The 19,810-nt window shown below is 42.0% G+C and overlaps 1 protein-coding gene across 15 annotated transcripts in view; it reads right to left on the reverse strand.

Moving 5' to 3' along the window:
- nr2c1 (nuclear receptor subfamily 2, group C, member 1) overlaps window positions 1-19,810 on the reverse strand; it is a 131,739-nt gene that overhangs the window by 42,547 nt on the left and 69,382 nt on the right. For 5 of the 15 annotated variants that reach the window (XM_069908323.1, XM_069908322.1, XM_069908321.1 and 2 more), the window contains 3 exons: window positions 14,216-14,350; window positions 10,648-10,725; window positions 7,602-7,829 (listed from right to left, as the gene is read on the reverse strand). In XM_069908323.1, coding sequence (XP_069764424.1) covers window positions 7,602-7,829; window positions 10,648-10,725; window positions 14,216-14,350 — 441 coding nt within the window. The remainder of the gene's footprint in view (window positions 1-7,601; window positions 7,830-10,647; window positions 10,726-14,215; window positions 14,351-19,810) is intronic. The other 10 variants (XM_069908331.1, XM_069908335.1, XM_069908328.1 and 7 more) reach the window with 7 other exon arrangements.

Below are 19,810 nucleotides of genomic sequence, written 5' to 3' on the forward strand. Positions count from 1 at the left end.
CCTTCATCCCAGGTGACCACCTGCATGGCGGGAAACAGCGAGAACACCACCCATTCGGTGATTGGTGGTGCTGTGACATCACTCCCTATGTCGGCAGTGAGGCGAGAATGTAAGTAGAGCTGCGAGTGCAATAAAACAGTCTTTGACTTCGACTCCTCATGTATGTGTCTTCTTTTCACACTTCACAGTAGCTTGCGCCACATTGGTGACCCCAACAGGTCCAAACAGTAGTTGGACCCAAAGATGACAGATCAAGCAGCTCATCACTCAGTTTCGTTGAAGCTGCCAACGTCTGGGCATCACAGCCACACGTATAGTTTGAACAGGCCAAGGCCAGTTCCACCTTCAAAAGATTAACGTCAACCACACACGTTACTACTACGTGGTGAGCTTGCTCAACCAGGAAACGGTAGCAAGGTTGTCGATTTCCTACTGCAGCCTCCGGAGCAAGGCCCTCAAGGAACTATTAACCCACACCTTCGGCCTCTCACAGCACGATCACATTGCCTGATTGCTACATATGGACGATTTGGGGGACAGGCCCCTATTCGCCCTCATGAGCGAAATGCTTGCCCTTGCTGCGGGACATAGGCCTTGAATGTTCTTCGAGCAGATTTTCCTGGAGCTGCCCGAAGATAACTCACTCTTGCTCACTGACGAGGATTTTAGTGACCCATGAAAGTCACAGCCCGGACAGACATGCTCTGGAGTGCGAAGAAAGAAAACAGTGCCTCAGTTGAGCAGGTCGCTAGGCCCTGCACACACTGCCAACAAGGCCACAGCAAACAGAGAGGGAAGAAGACACTCCTGACCAAACAGAATTGCTATTATCGTCAAAAATGGGGTGCAGGGGTCCATCGATGCCACCCACCCAGCACACCTCAAGAAAATGCCACGGCCGACCATCGTTAATGGCTGCAGCGGTTGTCCAACGTGACAGCCACCTCCGCATGTGGGACACTGGCACCTAAATAAATGTCCTCCCTCCCCCCCCTCCACCCCAACACTCAGAACAGCAAAACAGGCCCAGCACTAGGGGCAGTGAACAGCACTACCATACAAACTTTCGGCACCCACACCGATCCCCACTGCTTTGGCAGCAACCGGTAGGGTGGACATTCACGATTGTGGCAGTGGCGCAACCACTCCTGGGAGCAGACTTCCTGCAAGCCCACTGCTTGCTGGTGGACCTTAAAGGGCGGCGATTGGTGCACGCCAAGACTTTTCAAATTCTGCCCCTGGGGGAAGCCAAGTTACCCGTCCCCACCTCAACTCCGTTACTCTATCCGACAACGCATTCATGCAGATCCTAGAGAGTTCCCTTCGATCGTGGCGCCACAGTTTTCTGCCACCGAGCTGAAGCACGGGGTAAGGCATCACATCCTAACCAAGGGGACCCCGCTCCACACCAGAATGCGCCCCTCCCTGTCGAGAAGCTCACCTTCACCAGAGGGGAGTTTAAAAAATGGAAAAGCAAGGGGTAGTGCAGCATTCCGACAGCCCCTGGGCCTCCCTCCTGCACGTGATTCTGAAGGCAGCAGGAGGGTGGAGGCCATATGGTGACTATTGTCACCTCAACAAGGCCACCACACCCAACAGGTACCCCATGCCCCACAAACAAAACGTTACTGCTAACTTACAAGGGGCACGAGTGTTTTCAAAAGTCGATCTCATCAGGGATTATCACCAGATTCTGGTCCATCCCGATGATATCCCCAAAACCGCCATCATTACCCCTTTCGGACTCTGAATTTCTGAGAATGCACTTTGGACTTAAGAACGCAGCCCAGACCTTCCAGAGGCTAATGGGTGTGATGGGTCAGGATCTCCCATCTGCGTTCATCTAGTTGGATGATATTCTTATTGCCAGCTGCAACAACACAGAACACGCAGCCCATCTGAGGCAACTGTGAGCTGCAGGAATTTGGGCTAACTATAAACCCTGTGAAGTGCCAGTTCAGGAAAGAAACAATCGTCCTCCTGGGGCATTGGATCAACAGGCACAGAGCAAAACCCCTGCCTGAAAAGGTCGAGGCCACTTGGTGTTTTGTCAAGCCTCGCACAGTGAAGGGGCTGCAAAAATTTGTTGGTAGGGTCGCTGCCGGTCTCCCATGGAGCAAGATATCTCCTTTCCATGATTGACTGCTCCACGAGGTGGCCAGAGGCAGTCCTGCTGGCCGATACAACCACTGAGACCTCCGCCAGGGCACTGATCAACACCCGAGTGTTGAGGTTTGGAGTCCTGGAGCATATGACCACCGATAGAGGTACACAGTTCACTTTGGGGCTCTGGGGGGCACTGATCAAACTCCACCATACCACGGCTTACCACCCTCACACCAGCAGTTCCTCAGGCACCTAAAGGTGGCCTTGATGGTTCGACTCAAGGGGCTGAACTGGGCGGATGAATTATCCTGGGTCCTCCTGGGGATCTGAACTGCATCGAAAGAGAACTTCAACGCCTCAGCAGCGAGAATGGTATATGGTGCACTGTTGGTGGTACTGTGGAGTTCAAGAGAACCCACTGCCTCATTGACTAAGCTGAGGAAAAAATTGGGCTCTCTAGCACCTCCACAGACCCTGCCACATGGTCAGGCCAAACCTATGTTCCCAATGACTTAGAAACCTGCAAGTATGTTTTCGTGTGGAAGGGAGCACACCGAACACCTCTGCAACAACCACATAAGGGACGTATAAAGTAATTAGGCACAACAGGTCGACATGTGAACTGGATATCAGTAGAAAGGAAGAGACTTTCACAATCGACCGCCTTAAACCAGCACACCTGGACATTAGTCAACCAGTCTCCCTGTAGCCCCCACATCCCAGAGGAAGGCTACCGAAATCAGCAAACAGCACTCAATCGACGATTCTGGGGGGTGGGGGGGTGGCTGTTATGTAGCAGCCCACTAAACAGGATGTGACCGGGGGCACAAAATGGCCAATGAACGTGGCGACCTCGTAGACCCTACGGGGGCCAACAACCTTCGTCCCAGGTGACTACCCAGATGGGGGGAACACCGCCCAGTCGGAGATAGGCACTGCCGTGACGTCACTCTTGATGTCAGCAGCGAGGCGTGAATACAAGCAGAGCTGCCTGAGCAATAAATCAGTCTTCAACTTGGACTCTTCGTGTGTGTGTCTTCTTTCCACACTTCGCGGTAGCACGCATGCTACAGGGTCCCTTTTACCAATTTTGTAGAAATTGTTCCCTCTGCTACATTGATCCTGAGTGTTCTGTGTTCTTAATTGTCTTTTTACATCATCAAATTCTTTTTTTTTGCTTTATCAAAGTAGATCCTGAAAGAATAGGACCTCTCTTCCTTCCTTCTCGACTGGGCCACCTTTTTACCTGGCATACTCCACTGTTGCTCTCAATGCTGCTTCCTGATCCTGGAAACATAAAAAGCTTACCAGGATTGGTCGTGGTCTTTAGTCATCTGCTCTCCTGGGGTCAAGGATCCGATGGGCTCTTTCTATCAGTAATTTTTCCTGGAATTTTGCCATTCAATGCTTGTGGGATCCAATCTTCAAAGAATTTCACCAGATCGTACCCCTTGGTCTCTTCTTTTGGCCTGACGATTTGGACATTAGTTCTCCTGCTGAAATTTTCCACGTGGTCAATTTTATCCAGCAGAATCAGAATCAGGATTCATGTCATGAAATTCAGTGATTGCAGCAGCGTCAAAGAGCAAACATTCACATTATGAACCATCTTACGACATTACTATAAAAAAAGGGAACAACAATAAAAGGGCACAAAAAGGCAGCGGGGACAAGGCTGTCCTTGTGCCACTGAGTGCTCGTCTTTAGGCTCCTGTACCTTTTTCCCCGCTGGTAGCAGAGTGACGAGAGCATGGTCTGGGTGGTGGGGGTCTTTGAGGATAGAGGCTCCTTTTTTAAGACACCACCTCATGTAGATGTCCTTAAATGGAGTGAAGTCTGGTGCCTGTGATGTCGCAGGCCGAGTTAACAACCCTCTGGGGTTTATTCTTGTCCTGAGACTTGGTCCCTCCATACCAGGCAGTGATGCAATCAGCCAGAATGCTGTCCACGGTACACCTGTAGAAGTTTATGAGATTCTTCGGTGACAAAACTGAACCACCTCAGACACCTCACAACACATAACCGCTGGGGAGCCTTCTTTGTGATTGCATCAACATGGAGACATCAAGACAGATGTTGACATTCAGTAATTTGATGTACTTGACCCTCTCCACTACTGAGCCCTCAATTAGAAATGGGCCGTGTTCCCCTGACTTCCTTCCGAAATCCACAATCATCCCCTTGGGGTTGTAGATGTTGAGCAGATGGCATTGAAATTGTACCTGGCCACAGTAACGAGCAGTGGGTTAAGCACTCATCCTTGGGGTGCACCTGTGTTGATAATCAGTGAGGAGGAGACGTTGTTTCCAATTCGTACTGACTGTAGTCTTCCAATGAGAAAGTCAAGGATCCCATTGCAGAGGGGGATTCAGAGGCCTAGAGTTTGGAGCTTCTTGATCAGCAATGAGGGAATAATGGTGTTGAAATCTGAGCTGTAGTCGATGAAGAGTATGCATGAGTTGCTGTTTTTGAAGTGATCCAGAGCTGAGGGGAGAGCCAGTGATATTGCATCTGCTCTGGAGCGATTGTGACAATAGGCAAATTGCAGTGGCTCTAGATCTTTACTTAGGTACATGTTAGTTCTGGCCACAACCAGCCTGATTGCAGTAGAAGTTAGTTCTACAGGGCAGTAGTCATTGAGGCAGCCCATGCTACTCTTCTTGGGTGATTGATGCCCTTTTGAAACTGGTGGGAATCTCTGACTGCCACAATGAGATGTTGAAAATGTCCATGAACATGGTTGGTGCGAATGATGTTCTGACATTGCCCTCACAGACAGATATCACAGGGTCCTCAGCCTTTGCAGGGGTTTTAGTACGCATTGTTGGGCTCTTCTCATCAAAGTGGGGATAGAAGTTGCAGCTCTTTGGGTAGTGAAGCACTGCAGCCATCTACAGTGTTCACCTTCACTTTGTAGGCTGTAACGGCCTGCACTCTCTGCCATAGATGGCGTGTATCTGCCTCTGTCTCTGGCTCCTCCAGAATTGCCACTTTGCTTCAGAGATGGCCTCCCGCAGGTTGCACCTGGACTTCTGGTAAAGATCTCCATCCCTCAGCAGGTTGCGGATTCTCTGATTCATCCAGGGCTTCTGAATGGGGAAATGCCCGGTATTTGCCTGTGGGCACACACTCATCCATGTAGGTCTTGATGAAGTCGGTGACACCTGTTGCATATTCATTTAAGTCTATGGATGAATTCTTGAATATGTTCCAGTCCACCTATTGAAAAGTGGCCACATCTTTGCCATCATCACTCCTGTGCTGTGGTTTTCATTCTCTGCTGTGTCTGGAATGTTTCCATAAAGCACATCACGCAGCATTCTCTAATGTCTCTGACATTGAAGTCTGGTTTGGAGTTCTTCAAGTTTGTTCTCCAAGGACTGTATGTTGGCCGGGAGGATGGTACTGAGCAGAAGCCTCAAGTCTAAGCCTCTCAGCTTGACCTGCAGCCCCCCCCTCTACATCCACGTGGTCAGGTCTTCTTTACCTGGCTCGTGAGTCTGCTGCTGGAGTTGTTGTTGTTGTAGTACCTGCAGGAGTAGTTGTTGTACCCACAGTTTGTTGTTACACCTGAATGAGGTGTTTAAAACTCTCGTGGAGTTGTTGTTGTACTTGTGTGATCTGTTTGAAGGTCCTTCAGACCAACAGAGATTGCCAATTCTGCCGATTCCAAGCAATCTTAGGACCTCCATGCTGTCGAGTAAGTTTGATTTTATGTTTCTGGTTTTTTTTTGTTTGATTTTTAAGAGTTGTGAATGGGAATATTTGATTATTCCCGTCAGAGCTGCTCGTAAAGAGTTTCTGCTGTAAGGCGCCATTTAAACAAGCAGCAGTTGTTTATCTGCTTTCCACTTCCTTGTATCTTCCTCCAGGGTTTTTAGATGTCCTTGAGTCATTATCAGGTTCTTTTCAACCTGACTTACCAGAATGTTCAGATCATCAATAACCGTCTCCAGCACTGTTATTTTTTTCTGCCACCTCCTTTGGTACATTTTCAACCTTGGAGAATCTTACACTCAGAATCTCCATGGAGTCATCATTCTTTGAAAATCCTCTGTCGATTCCCCCACTTCCTTGCGTTTATGTTGACATTGTGGCTGCACCTTCTTCACCGCTCCCTTGAGGACTTTCAGTTGTTAATCTCGGCGACTTCTCAGCTTCTTCAGTTTTATTTTTCTGGGTCTTGTTCTTCTTACCCATCAAGTTTATGTTTTTAAACACTAAATTTTTATTTTGACAACTTTAAAATCAGTCTTTTAATCCCTCTTCATGGAGAGCTCTTCCAACCTGCGTCTGTCTCGATTCTCAGCAAAGCCACTTCCCCAACCCAAATATTTTATTTTAAATTTATCCTCAGATACAAAATTCGTAATTTTTTTGCTGATATAGTATGTTTTTAACTCTTTTCCATTGGGTTAATAGTCCAATACTGTGCTCAGTATTAGGAATGTTATTTTTCTGCTGTTCTCAAATTTTGTACCACCATTTGTTTTCAGAATTCAGAAATACCCAAAAATTAGAGTTGAGCATAAATAAAGATTGCATTGAGTGGACAAGGTAACTCAGGAAGAAGCATTTAGGCCGCATCCTAGCTGTGGTTTTAAAATTCCAAGGATTGAAGGAGGAAGAACCGTAAACACATATAATTATCCAGTTTTTAAGACACAGGTACACAATCCTTTATCCGGAACCCTTGGGGGGTCAGTGTGTCCGAATTTCGGATTTTTCCAGATTTCAGAACAAAAGCCAGCTGCCCCAGATTTAAGCCCACCCGAATTGTGCTGCCGTATCCACCCCCTTCCAGTCGTGCTGGCATCTCTCTCCCCCCTCTTGCCCACCTGAGTTGCACTGCTGTCTCTCCCCCCCCACCAACTTAGTTGCGCTGCTGTTACTCTCTCTCTCTCTCTCTCCTCTCTCTCCCTCTCCCTCTGCTGTAGCAGCACCAGTAAAAAAAAAAAGCTGGACTTTGGAGCTTTCTGGATTTTAGATGTCCAGATAAAGAATTGTGTACCTGTACTGGGGAAAACTGAAGTGAAAGAACGTAATGAGCTTTCAACTTGACTCCCGTAGTTATCTAAGAGGGAACGTAGATACCAGCCTAAGAGATGAAGGCAATCCAAACTTGTATCATTTCTGTCAACAGAAATTATTTTAGTGCCTTTCAATTATTCAGTTCTTTAAAAAAATATTTTGAAGGCTTCACTTGAAATGATCATGGTAGAATGTTAGAAACATACAATTGGATATCAGTTTTCTTCGCCCATCCTCTCTCTGACTCTAGTCCAATACCACAAGCTCTTCAGTTGTTAGCACACCATGAGAGGAATTCAAAGCTCTGACTCACCACTTTATTTTTTAAATGGAAAATAAAATGCCAAATTTGCCTCAAAAAGCTTAAACAAACCCAGGGGAAGTTGCAAAAGTTAAAGTTGGAGAAGGAAATATCTTGCTTTAATTGAATAACAGGTTGCAAAGTTCACATTTACATCCTCTACCTGTATATGTTGCGCTGATCCATCAGGAGATGTAAAGATGAGCTGGTTGAGACCAGCAGAGTCAGGTGTGGCCAGGATAACTTTTCCTTGTCCCGAATCAGGTCGAGCTAAAATCACTTTGTTTGATGCTGTGCCGTCCGAATTTGTTAATATGAATTGCTTGCTTGCACCATGATCCATCGACGTGACTATCTGAATCTTTTGGCCCGTCTGCTGATCAGTGACAATCTACAATTAAAAACATTATTTTGCAGCTGACATCTATCATGGGATAGAAAGGAAAAACAATCTAACATGCCCTCTATACCTTTAGATGTCAAACACCAACATCAACACTTCTTTATACATCCCTCTGGACTGTGATCCACACACAACCTTCCAAGCAATTGTTTCCCACAGTCACTTGTCTCCCGAAATCCTCTTCCTTTGCCCTCCAACTTTCACATCCCTTCTACCTTCCTCATTATTTTCTTTGGTTTCTTTTCCTCTTTTGAAGATTCTTTGCTGCAGTCCTTCTGAATCTAAATCCATCTCCCTTCTTCTAGTTTACTGGTGGTAGTATGTCAGTCAAATTTACTGCTCTCGCCCAGAACTGGAAAGTGTCTTTAACCTTGCTACCATTCTCTCTTTTCTTCCAATATTTTGTAGGGAATAGGTTAGTGAGTGATGCCTATGAAGTGACCACTGGCCTCAAACTCTGTCTGGAGAGGAGTAAAGAGAATGCAAATAGGGGAGTAATTTTCTCCTCTCCAGAGATGAAGCTTCAAAGTAAAACTATAATTTACACTTTTTCATTTTCGTATGGCATATTCGCTGATCGTGAATATAATCATCTCCAAAAGCACACAAAAAAAGAGACATAACAGACCTTATAATCCCTTTAGCTTGCTTTGCCATTCAAAAAGATCATGGCTGGTCCGAACATTGGTCCCAACTCATTTTCCTGCCTAATTGCTATAACTCCCCTCTTGGATAAAAATTGTTCCAAACATTCACAATCACATGATATTCCATCTTAAATGTTTTACAGAGAGACCATGGCTCTAATTTGAGATTTTCTCTCACACCGCATCCCCCACGTTTCAATACAATCACCATTCACTCTTCCAAACCTCTATTCAACTCAATCTCTCCTTAGAAGGCAAATTCCAGGAACCAATCTAGAGAATCTTTCAGCATTGTTTTTATTCTGATAGACCTTTTCAGATTAAGCCTCAGGAAAGCTCCGTACAGTTGCAACAGAACACCTACTCCATCACCCTTGCAAAGAGGGCACCATTCATTTTCCTTCCTATTATTTACTGAACTTGCATGCTCATTTGTTGCCTGTTGCAGAATGCGCAGAACTCTGAATACCAACATTCATTTGTGTCACTATTCTAATAATCTTTCTTATCTTCCTACCAAAATGAATAACCTCAAATTCCCCACACTGTACTTCAATCTGCTGCCTTGTCTGTGAGTCAATGTTTCTTTTCAACTTTTAGCATCAACGTACTATTTTGCAGTGCTTTGTATTATTGGCAAACTTGAATGAAATATACTTAATCCCTTCATATTATAAAATGTATATAATTGATGCCACTGCAGTGATTCCTATGACACTCCACTATCCACAGCTTGTCAATCTGAAAACCATCCAATTACTCTTTTTCTCTCAGTCAACTAATTCTTCACCCATTCTACTTTATAACCCTCAACATCGACAACCCTGACCTTGCAGAGCATTCTTTTTCACGTTGTGCTGTATCGATTGGAAATTCATTCATATTATATTCACTTGTTCCCCTTTATTTATGTGCATCTATTTAAAGAACTCAAGTGAACTTTTTATTATTCCTTTTCTGATTACTTATAACCATAAGATTCAACAGCACATTCCTATGCCAACCATGTAGTACCCATCTATACAAATCCTGCTTTTTGTGCCTTTGTGATGGAAGCTCTTCTCTGGACACTTAAAAGATTGAAAGAATCTTTGCTTCCACTTCTCCCCCATGAATGAGTTTCCAATTGCAATCACCACTGAATTCTTCCGCATCTATAACCTCCTATCACTTACCTTAAATTTGTATCCTCTGGCTTTATATATCTCTGCTCCAGAAAAAAAAATTCTTACTATCCACTCTTTTTATGCCTCTCATAATTTTGTACACCTGAATCATACCTCCCGCAGTCCCCTCTGCTCCAAGGAAAACACACAGCCAATGTTCTCCTCCTGATGAAACTGCTAATGCACATTTTTTCACTGCAATTACATCCTCCTTATGGCCTCCTTCTGGAAACTAGAAGAGCACATTATGCCACCTATGACTACCTAATGTTTTATATAGCCACGTCATTATCATCTTGCTCTTTACATATTCTACACATCTGCTAATGAAGGAAATATCCCATACGTTTTCTCTATCACATTACCTGTTCTGCCACCTTCAGGAATCCTTGAATTTACACACTGACATCTCTCTACCTAATATTCTTTAGGGCCTTTCCGTGTCGAGCTTCAGTCCTTCTAAAATGCACCATCTCATGTGTGTCAGGATTAAATTCCATCTGCCTTTGCTTTGCCCACCTTACCCATACATCAATATTATCTCGTAGGACAAGACTATCCTCCTCACAACCAACACCATCTTTCATATCATCGCAAAACTTAAAGATTATACCTCCAACAGTTAGGATTCTAGTAGCAATCCTTGTGATAGAGCATTGGTCACAACTTCCAATCACAAAAACAGCCAACCAGCATTGCCCTCTGTCTCCTATTATCAGGCCAATTTTGCAAACTTGCCCTGAATTCCATGGGCTCCAACCTTTTGCACTCATCTCCCTCATGGGACTTTGTCAAAGGCTTTACTGGAGTCCATGTGTAGATTGCATCAATTATACTGCTTTCATGAAGGCACTTTGCTATCTCTTTGAAAGATTGCTCTCAGATTGGTCTCCCTAACAAAGCCACACAGACCATCTTTGATAATCCTGCTCCTCAAGAGTTATTTTTCAAAAGACCTCCCAACAACTAATGTAACCATGTAGCTGTAATTACCTGACTTTTCCTTGCTGTCCTTCCTGAATGAAGTTTCCACATTTGCTCCCCTCCAATCATCTGGCATATCACCTGTGGCTAGTGAAGATTTAAAAATTTCCATTAGGCCCAGCAATCTCCTCCCTTACCTCTTACAGCAATATGGGATAGATCGTAGCAGGCCTTCGGGAATTACGCATCTTAAAACTCACGAAGAACTCAGAACCAAAATCTCATTTCCCTTTTATAGTGGCAATGATCTAGAATTTCACCAGCTCCCTACCTGAATTCTCCAACTACAATATTCTTCACCTTTGCGAATACACAGAAGCATTCACTTACGACCTCACCTCTATACTCACACCATCTGGTTCTATGCACAGATGGGACCTAATCGTTTCCAAGTTATCTTCCTGTCCTAAATTACAGAATGGATTTTACAGAATGAAAGAACACAAGAAATGGGAGGAGTAGAACATTTGGCTCATCAAACCTGCTCTGCCCATTCAATTAGATCATGGCTGATCTGGCTGTGGACTCAGTTCCATCTGCCTCCCTTTACTCCATAACCCTTAATCTCCCTACTTAATAATCTGTGTTTTTAAATATTTTTAATGAGACAGCCTCCACTGCTTTCCCAGTCAGAGAATTCCACAGATTCACAACTCTCAGGGAATAGCAGTTCCTCCTCATCTCCGTCCTAAATGGACTCTATTTGAGGCTATGTCTCACTGGAGAACTTTCTCTATTGCCTGCCTCTATTTTATCTATCCCTTTCACAATTATATACATTTCTCGAAGATCCAATCTTTCCTCTGGATTCCAGTGAGTACAGTACAGGCAACTCAATCTCTTCTCAGAGGCTGACTACCTCATCTCTGGAATCAACCCAGTTAATCCCACTGCATCTTCTCAAGTAAGGATACCAGGATTGCACATAGTACTCCAGGTGTGGTTTCAGCATTACCATGGAAAGTTGGAGCAGACCCTCCCTGCTCTTAACCAACCTTCTGTGATTCATGTCAAGCACTCCATAGAATAGCATGCTGCAATTTTTCACCATTTAAGTAATAATCTGATTTTTTTTCTTCCAAAATGGATGAACTCTCACTTCCCAACATTGTACTCCACCTGGCAGACCTTCACCCACTCACTTAACCCATGTAGATTGCTTTGCAGACTCGGCAGCTTCTGCACAATTTGCTTTTCCCTCTCTAGTAAACTTAAATATGCAACACTCCATCCCTTCTTCCAAATTGTCAATTTATACCGTGAACAATTGAGGGCTCTGCACTCTGCTCACTACTGATGGCCAACCAGAGAAAATAGTCATTTAAAGCCTCAGCCATTTCCATGTTACCCATAACGCACTTGCTCTATATCAAACTACTTTGCCTCCATTTAATTTTTAACTTTAATGATACACCTCGGTAGAAGACCCTTCCAGCCCATGAAACACATGCTGCCTAATTATAACCAATTAACCTATCAACCAAGTATATTTTGGAGGGTGGGAGGAAACCAGAGTACCCGGAGAAAACCCATGCAGGTCTCAGAGGGAACATATAAACTCCATACAGACAACAGCAGAGAAATTCATTCATACTGTGATCACTTTTTCCAAAAGGATCCCCAAATACAAGACAACTTATTTTACCTGTCTCATTGCACAAGACCAAAGATGCTTTGGGATTTTCCTTAACCTTGCCTTTTGCTGTTTTACATGTAAATTTTTTAGTCATTTCCAAAACTTTTTGTACCCTTGTTGTGCATCCCATTGTACACATTTAATTTTTATTTCTTTATTCAACCCTTGAATCTCCTTGACATCCAAGGTTCCCCTGATCTTGAAACAAATTGACCATAAACACACAATTTCACTTTTGAATGACTCACATATCAGATGTTAACTTAGCTCTGTGATGGTCCCCAGTTTACCTTTGGCCATCTAATAGAATTGAAATCAGTTTGCCACCTCTCCTTCCCTCCCCCACCACCCACCCCCTCAACCTTAACTTCCATCCTTATCCTCAACCATCTTGAAACTTCCAAAATTATGGTCATTATGTCCAATACTCTTCACTTACATTCTAGCCACTTACACAGTCTATAAGATTAGGTCCAGTCTAGCCCTTATATAGAAGGGCTATTCACTGGTTCAAAAGCTTCTCCTGGTGACATTCCGCATCTCCTCACCTTTTACATGATAGGAATCCCAGTTAATTTTGGGGCAGCTGAAACCCCCTACTATAATGATCAATTATTCTCACACCTCTTCTTTGTGTAGTGATTGTATAGTGATTCCACTGACTTTAGGAGTCTGTAATACACCCTTTTGTTTCGAAGCTTTATCCATAGGGTCAGAGTTGCATGTTGTACCCCAAGTTAGACATGGTTTTATAAAGTTTAACCTCCCTACTATATTCAGCACCCAGACTAAAGAAAGCCAACATCCTGGATGCCTTCCTAAGTATGTTGCCACCTTCAAGGATCTAAGGACATACACCAATGTCCCTTCTTCCTCAATATTCCTCAAGACCCATCATTGATGGTGTATATACTACCCTCCTGAAATGCATCATCTCACATTTTTCTGGATTAAACGTCATCTGCCATTTTGCTACCACTTGCAACCTGAAACTAAATTCCACACAGTCAACATTCTGCTAATTTACTGCCATCTCATGAACTTGCTGATTACATCTTGCGTACCCATATCATTCTTGTAAATTATAATGAGCAAGGGCCCAGTACTTATCCTTGTGTCACAGGCATCCTTCTGTGTTCTTTTGCCAAGCCAACTTTGGATCCCAATTTGACAATTGCCCTAGATCCCATGAACCCTAATTCTTCATGACTGAAAAAATGAACTATTTAAGTGACATGGTTATTCTTTTCTATCACCTCCCCCACCCCCCCCAATCGCCCTGAAGATTCTGTTCCGAGAACAGTTGAGCTGCTTTTCTTTGAACTTCATTCCTATGCTAGCAACATTATATTGCTTTATGCTGATCACTGCTCTCAGTTCTGGTTTTACCACTCTGTCCCTTGATTTTGATCATTAAACTTATGTATGTTCTGCCTTCTATATTTGAATGGACCTTCCTCCCTGACCCATCTACTCTGTGCCCCATTTCCCTGCCAAATTAGTTTAAACACTTCCCAAGAAAATAACAAATCTTGCCACAAAAACCCATTCCAATTGAGGTGCAACCTGTCCAGCTTGTACAGGTCCCACCTTCTCTAGAAAAGGGATGGCAATTTTGTTTTTATTTCTGCATTTTCAGCTTATGCAGTGTTCATTTGCAAGGATACTGTCATTTCCAGATGTGTTTGCCTGTAAAACACAACAATAACCAATGAAATGGTTCATGCATTTAAAAACACCAGTTACAGGAAGGCAAGACACCACATGGACCAGTCACAGCTACACAAGGGAAGCTCGACATTTTAACCTACTTACATATTATTTATTTTTAAAGAGTGAATCATGTTTCCGCTATTGATGAAGTAGGTTTGCAGTATTTTAATGCTCAAGTACATGCAATTTTTATGTTATTTCACTACATTTTAGTAAGAGAAATTCTACCTGAATGCGCTGTGCTACTGTGACACCAGAGTCTGTGGGAACAATCTGAATCCTCTGTGGGGTACTGGTCATTATTGGTCGTCCTATTACAGTTCCTGGAGCTATAGTAGATAATGTCCCTTGAGAGTGAGAGACCTGTGAGGAAGTTGCCAGGAAATATACAATAAAAAAAAATAAAAAACACTTCTAACTTTATAAAAGTTTTTTTTTTAAAAAGCATCCTTGTCCATTGAAATTAAAGAGCTTTAAAAGGATGCCATTCTTCCTCCACTTAATTTTCCTCTTGCTTTCCCTACTGGTGGCTCATTACCCCAATTCCCTACTCACATGAAAGCAAGGCAGCCTGATCCACTATTGTCATTTTTTTTAAAGCATTTTAGTGGAGCAAAAGTATGCTGAATTTTAGTTCCTCGTGAAAACTAGAAAATCTTCAAGTGGAATAACATGCTTGAAATCAGTAGACTAAATATTACAACTTCCAAATGAATTTTATTCTTTTTTTTAGAAAAAAAAGTGAAGAGGTAGAACACCAAGCACATTAACAAAAAATACTGGGAGCATTCAGGTCAAGCAGCATCTGTGGAGGGAGAAACACAGTTTAATGTTTCAGCTCATTGACTTATTGTTAGAAATGGGAGGGGAAACTGAAACATTTTAAGTTGAAGAGGAAATGGGAAAAGAGATAATGAAAACAAATGGGAAATCGTGTGATTGGGAGAATAGGTTATGCTTTGGTTATACAGGGCATTAGTGACATCATATCTGAAGTCCTGAGAATAGTATCAGTCTTCATATTTAAGGAAGGATATAAACACACTGGAAACATTCAGAGAAGATTTACCAAGACTGATATCCAGAAAGAGGGGGCTTGCCTTATGAAGACAATTTGGACAGGCCTGGCTTGTACCTGCTGGATGTCAGAAGAGTGACAGGGAATTTGACTGAAACATGATGTGTGTTTTCTTTGTGAGATCCCAAGGTCACTGTTTAAAAATAAGGTGATGTCCCGTTGAAGAGATGAGGCAAAATGTTTCCTCTCAGAGAATCCAAAGTCTTTAGAACTCTGACTAGTGGAAACAAAGCCTTTGAAAATGGAGAGAGTTTCTTGATAAATGACATGGTTGAAGATTGCCATTGGCAAATCAGGAATGTAAAGTTGAAGTTGCAACCAGATCTGAGTGAAACACGGTAGGTTGTAGATGCTGTGATTGTAGTAATGCTGGAAGAACTCAGCTGGTATTTTCAACATCTATAGGAGACAAAGATAATATTGCCAATGTTTAGAGCCTGAGCCCCTCTTCAAGGAAAAAAATTCAGAAAAGGCAGAAGCAGGATGTATAAGAAAGTGTCAGAATTCAAACATTGTGGGAGGAATCCAGACCAACAAAAGGTGTTAACTGGATATGTTAAAGGCCTAGGTAAAATTGATCATTTCTGTGCAAAAGGGGACAGGGAATGGAGAGACAAGAGGGGAAGAAGGGGGTGGGGTTTAAATGAAAGCAAGAGAAGTCTATATTAATGCCATCTGGTTGGAGGGTGCCCAGTCAGAAGATGAGGTGTTGTTCCAATTTACGAGTGGTCTCAGTCTGGCAGTACATGAGATCCTGGACAGACATGTTGGCAAGGGAATGAGATGGAGAATTGATATGGGTGGCTATTTAGAGATCTATGCTATTGTGGCAGACAGAGCCGAGGTGGTCAACAAAGTGATCTCCTACTCTGCATTCAGTCTCTCTGCTAGATCCGCCATGATTTCAATGAATGGCTGGCCGAGCTACTCCTAATTTGTATGTGTGGTCATCTGTAGAATAATAAGTGACTATGGTGCTACCAGCTGAAAATAAAATGGAATATTGTAAATTTGAGATAAAGACCAAAAAGTCTGATTATTTAAAATTGTTGAATTCAATATTGCTGACTCAGACTTGTATTGTGCCAAGTTGCAAGATGAAGCACTCTTTTTTGGACATTGAACAATTTTTTGGATGTTCAACTACATTGGAAGTGTCAAAGCCCAAAAATAGACATGATAGAAGTACCACATAATTGGAAGCTCAGAGCCACCTGCACAAGGTGGATGGAGGTGTTCTGTAAGTCAGTCACCCAATCTGTGCTTGCTTTCTCCAATGTGGAGGTTTGTCAGCATCACATATAGGACTCTAAATTGGAAGCAGTTCAAGATGTTTCACTTTGGAGTGCACGGTTCCTACATCATTTGTTTTGTCTTCTTCTGATATCTGTGATGAAGTTAACATCCAAAGAATTATTTTTTTATGACAAGATGTAAGTAGTTGTTAATTATTAATGAGTTTGGATAAACTGGTACTTGTCTGTGCTAGCCTGAAGTAGCTGTAGAATGCTTTAAAAAGAATGATGTAATGCAATAGCTGTCTGAAAATGGGAAAGATAACTCCTTTTAAGGGAAATAGCTAGAACCTGCTATTCTGTGAATTCCTTATTGTAACATTTGCTAATAACTCTACTTGAATGGAATAGCATTACCTGCTTGAAGAATCCTGTCTCAGCAACTGAAATACAATTACAATTCAAATATGGAAAACTTTGATTAGTCTGAATTGTATACAAGTCCCGTTTGTATCACACTCTTTGAGTTGGCACTCAGAGCTAAGCAGTACCAAGTAGAATACTGCTGCGTTCTGCCACTTCCGTCCTGGACGAAAGCAATAAATGCTGTTATGTTTAACTAACTTGTTATTTGAATTTTATTACAAGGAAACAAACTTTAACATCTAATATTTAATTCTTCACTCATTTCTTCCTATTTGCACTTGCAAAAACCAATGGTTTTCAAACTGCCCCCCTAAACTCAACATTCCACCTTAAGCAATACCTATGCCATAAATGTTCTGTGATTTGTAATGGATCGGTTAAGATAGTATGTGAGTGGGAAGGAAAAGTTGAGAACCACTGCTCTAGACCCAATTGTTACTGAAATATTTTGTTTGAGAAGAACTGTCATTGGTCCATTTCCTTTGGAGTTATGAAACCGTGCACATAATGAGTCAATTAAGTACGATTAATATAAATTCTTTGCCCCAATTACATGGTAGGTTGGAAGAATATGGGGAAATCTCTAGATATAAAATTGGGAGAAAAATGAAATTGTGCCTTTAGTTAAGGATGATTATACTAAATGTAAAATAATTACTAAATTTAGGTGGCCTGATGCTGATATTAAATATTTAGGTATTCAAATTAATAATGATTTAAAGAATTTATACAAATGATTTGCCTTTGTTTAATAAAATTGTTGAAGATTTAAAGATGTGGAATACCCTACCTATTACATTAGTTGGTAGGGTAAATTGTGTTAAAAGGAATATTTTTCAAAGAATTCAATGTTTATTTCAGTCTATCCCTATTCCAATTCCTCAAAAAATTTTCAAGGATTTAGGAAGATTTTATGGAAAGATAAAATGCTGAGGGTTTCTATGGAAAAACTGACTTAGAAATAAAATAGTAGGTTCACAACTCCCTCATTTTAAGAATTTGTCTCGTAAAATAGGTAAGAGGTTGATATTACCCAGTCAAAGTGAATTGGAAGTACTGATTTGTAACAGAAATGTAAATACATTTATTTCTGTTATGTATAATTTACTTCAAAGGAAATCCCCTAAATTGGGGTGCATAAGTTGAGATTAAGATGAGAAGTAGATTTAAATGCACAAATACATGATGGAATTATGTAGGAATAGTATGACTAAAATTGTAAATGTAAGATATAGGTTGGTCCAATATAATTTTATACATCAATTATATTTGGCCCCACAAAAATATATTAAACTCAGTTGTTTCTGATTTATGTTTTAGGTATAGATGTGAGATTGGAACTTTTTTGCATGATGTTTGGCATGCCCTAAAGTTAGAAATTTTTGGCTAGAGGTGGGTAACATTTTGGAAAGAATTATGGGGGTCAAATTCCCACAGGATTCCATGTTATTTTTAGTTTCTAGGAAATGTATAGCAATATTATGGAAGTCAGATACAGATTTAGGTATAGAAAGATGGCATGCAGAACTTCCTAGCTGTGTACCATTAGAAAATATTATCTATAGTCTGCAAAATAAATTTCATTTGGAAAACATGATGTGGGTATGTATGCTTAAACTTCTTTGAAGGCCTCACTTCTTGGTAGCCTTCAATCAGAAGTTATGTTATAATTGTTTATCCTATAGATCTAAAAGTAAATGGGAAGCGGATACTGGTTTTTTTTCTCCGAAGATGATTGGTTAGATATTTGTTATGATAGTGTAACTAGATTGATAAATGCCCGTTATGCAATGATTAACTATAATTTTTTACATCAATTATATTTAACACCTGAAAAATTAAAAAAAGTATGGTTTGCATGAATCAGACTTGTGTTTTAGATGTGGTGATACGGTTGGAACATTTTTTTCATGCCGTTTGGTCATGTATACATATACAATCTTTTTGGAAGAAAATTCAATCGTTTTTAGAATATCTGTATAAGATTAAAATAGTTTTAGATGCAACAGTATTTTTATTGGGTAGTTTGCAACCTTTGAAAGGCTTGGGATTAGATAAAAATATGATTGATATTAATAGATGGCATAATGAGATGAAATATTCTTTAATAATGGAAAAAATTACGTATGTTTCGCGTGATAATTATAATTTTTTAATTAATAAGTGGTCATTATATTCAGAATATTTACATTTCAATTTACATTGATTAGATCTTAATATGTATATTTAATTTTTCTTTAATATCTCACTGACAAAAGGCAAAGGAGGAAAAACCCAACACCCAACCCCAACCAACCAATTTTCCCCTGCAGCCGCTGCAACCGTGTCTGCCTGTCCCGCATCGGACTTGTCAGCCACAAACGAGCCTGCAGCAGACGTGGACTTTTACCCCCTCCATAAATCTTCGTCCGCGAAGCCAAGCCAAAGAAGAAAGAAGAATATATTTCTTTCTTTCTTTATGGCTCTCCTTAGGATAGTTGGCTGAAGCGGGGGGGTGGGGGGGGGGGGTGGTGGTGGTTCTTTTCTTTAAATTCTTTCTTTTTGGCTTGGCTTCGCAGACGAAGATTTATGGAAGGGTAATGTCCACGTCAGCTGCAGGCTCGTTTGTGGCTGACAAGTCCGATGCGGGACAGGCAGACACGGTTGCAGCAGTTGCAAGGGAAAATTGGTTGGTTGGGGTTGGGTGTTGGGTTTTTCCTCCTTTGTCTTTTGTCAGTGAGGTGGGCTCTGCGGTCTTCTTCCAAGGAGATTGCTGCCCGCCGAACTGTGAAGCGCCAAGATGCATGGTCAATGTGGCAGGCACCAAGAGATTTCTTTAGGCAGTCCTTGTACCTCTTCTTTGGTGCACCGCTGTCACGGTGGCCAGTGGAGAGCTCACCATATAACACGATCTTGGGAAGGCGATGGTCCTCCATTCTGGAGACGTGACCTACCCAGTGCAGTTGGATCTTCAGCAGCGTGGATTCGATGCTGTCGGCGTCTGCCATCTCGAGTACTTCGATGTTGGTGATGAAGTTGCTCCAATGAATGTTTAGGATGGAGCGGAGACAACGCTGGTGGAAGCGTTCTAGGAGCCGTAGGTGA

Source organism: Narcine bancroftii, chromosome 13 (assembly GCF_036971445.1).
Source record: "Narcine bancroftii isolate sNarBan1 chromosome 13, sNarBan1.hap1, whole genome shotgun sequence".
Lineage (NCBI taxonomy): Eukaryota > Metazoa > Chordata > Chondrichthyes > Torpediniformes > Narcinidae > Narcine > Narcine bancroftii.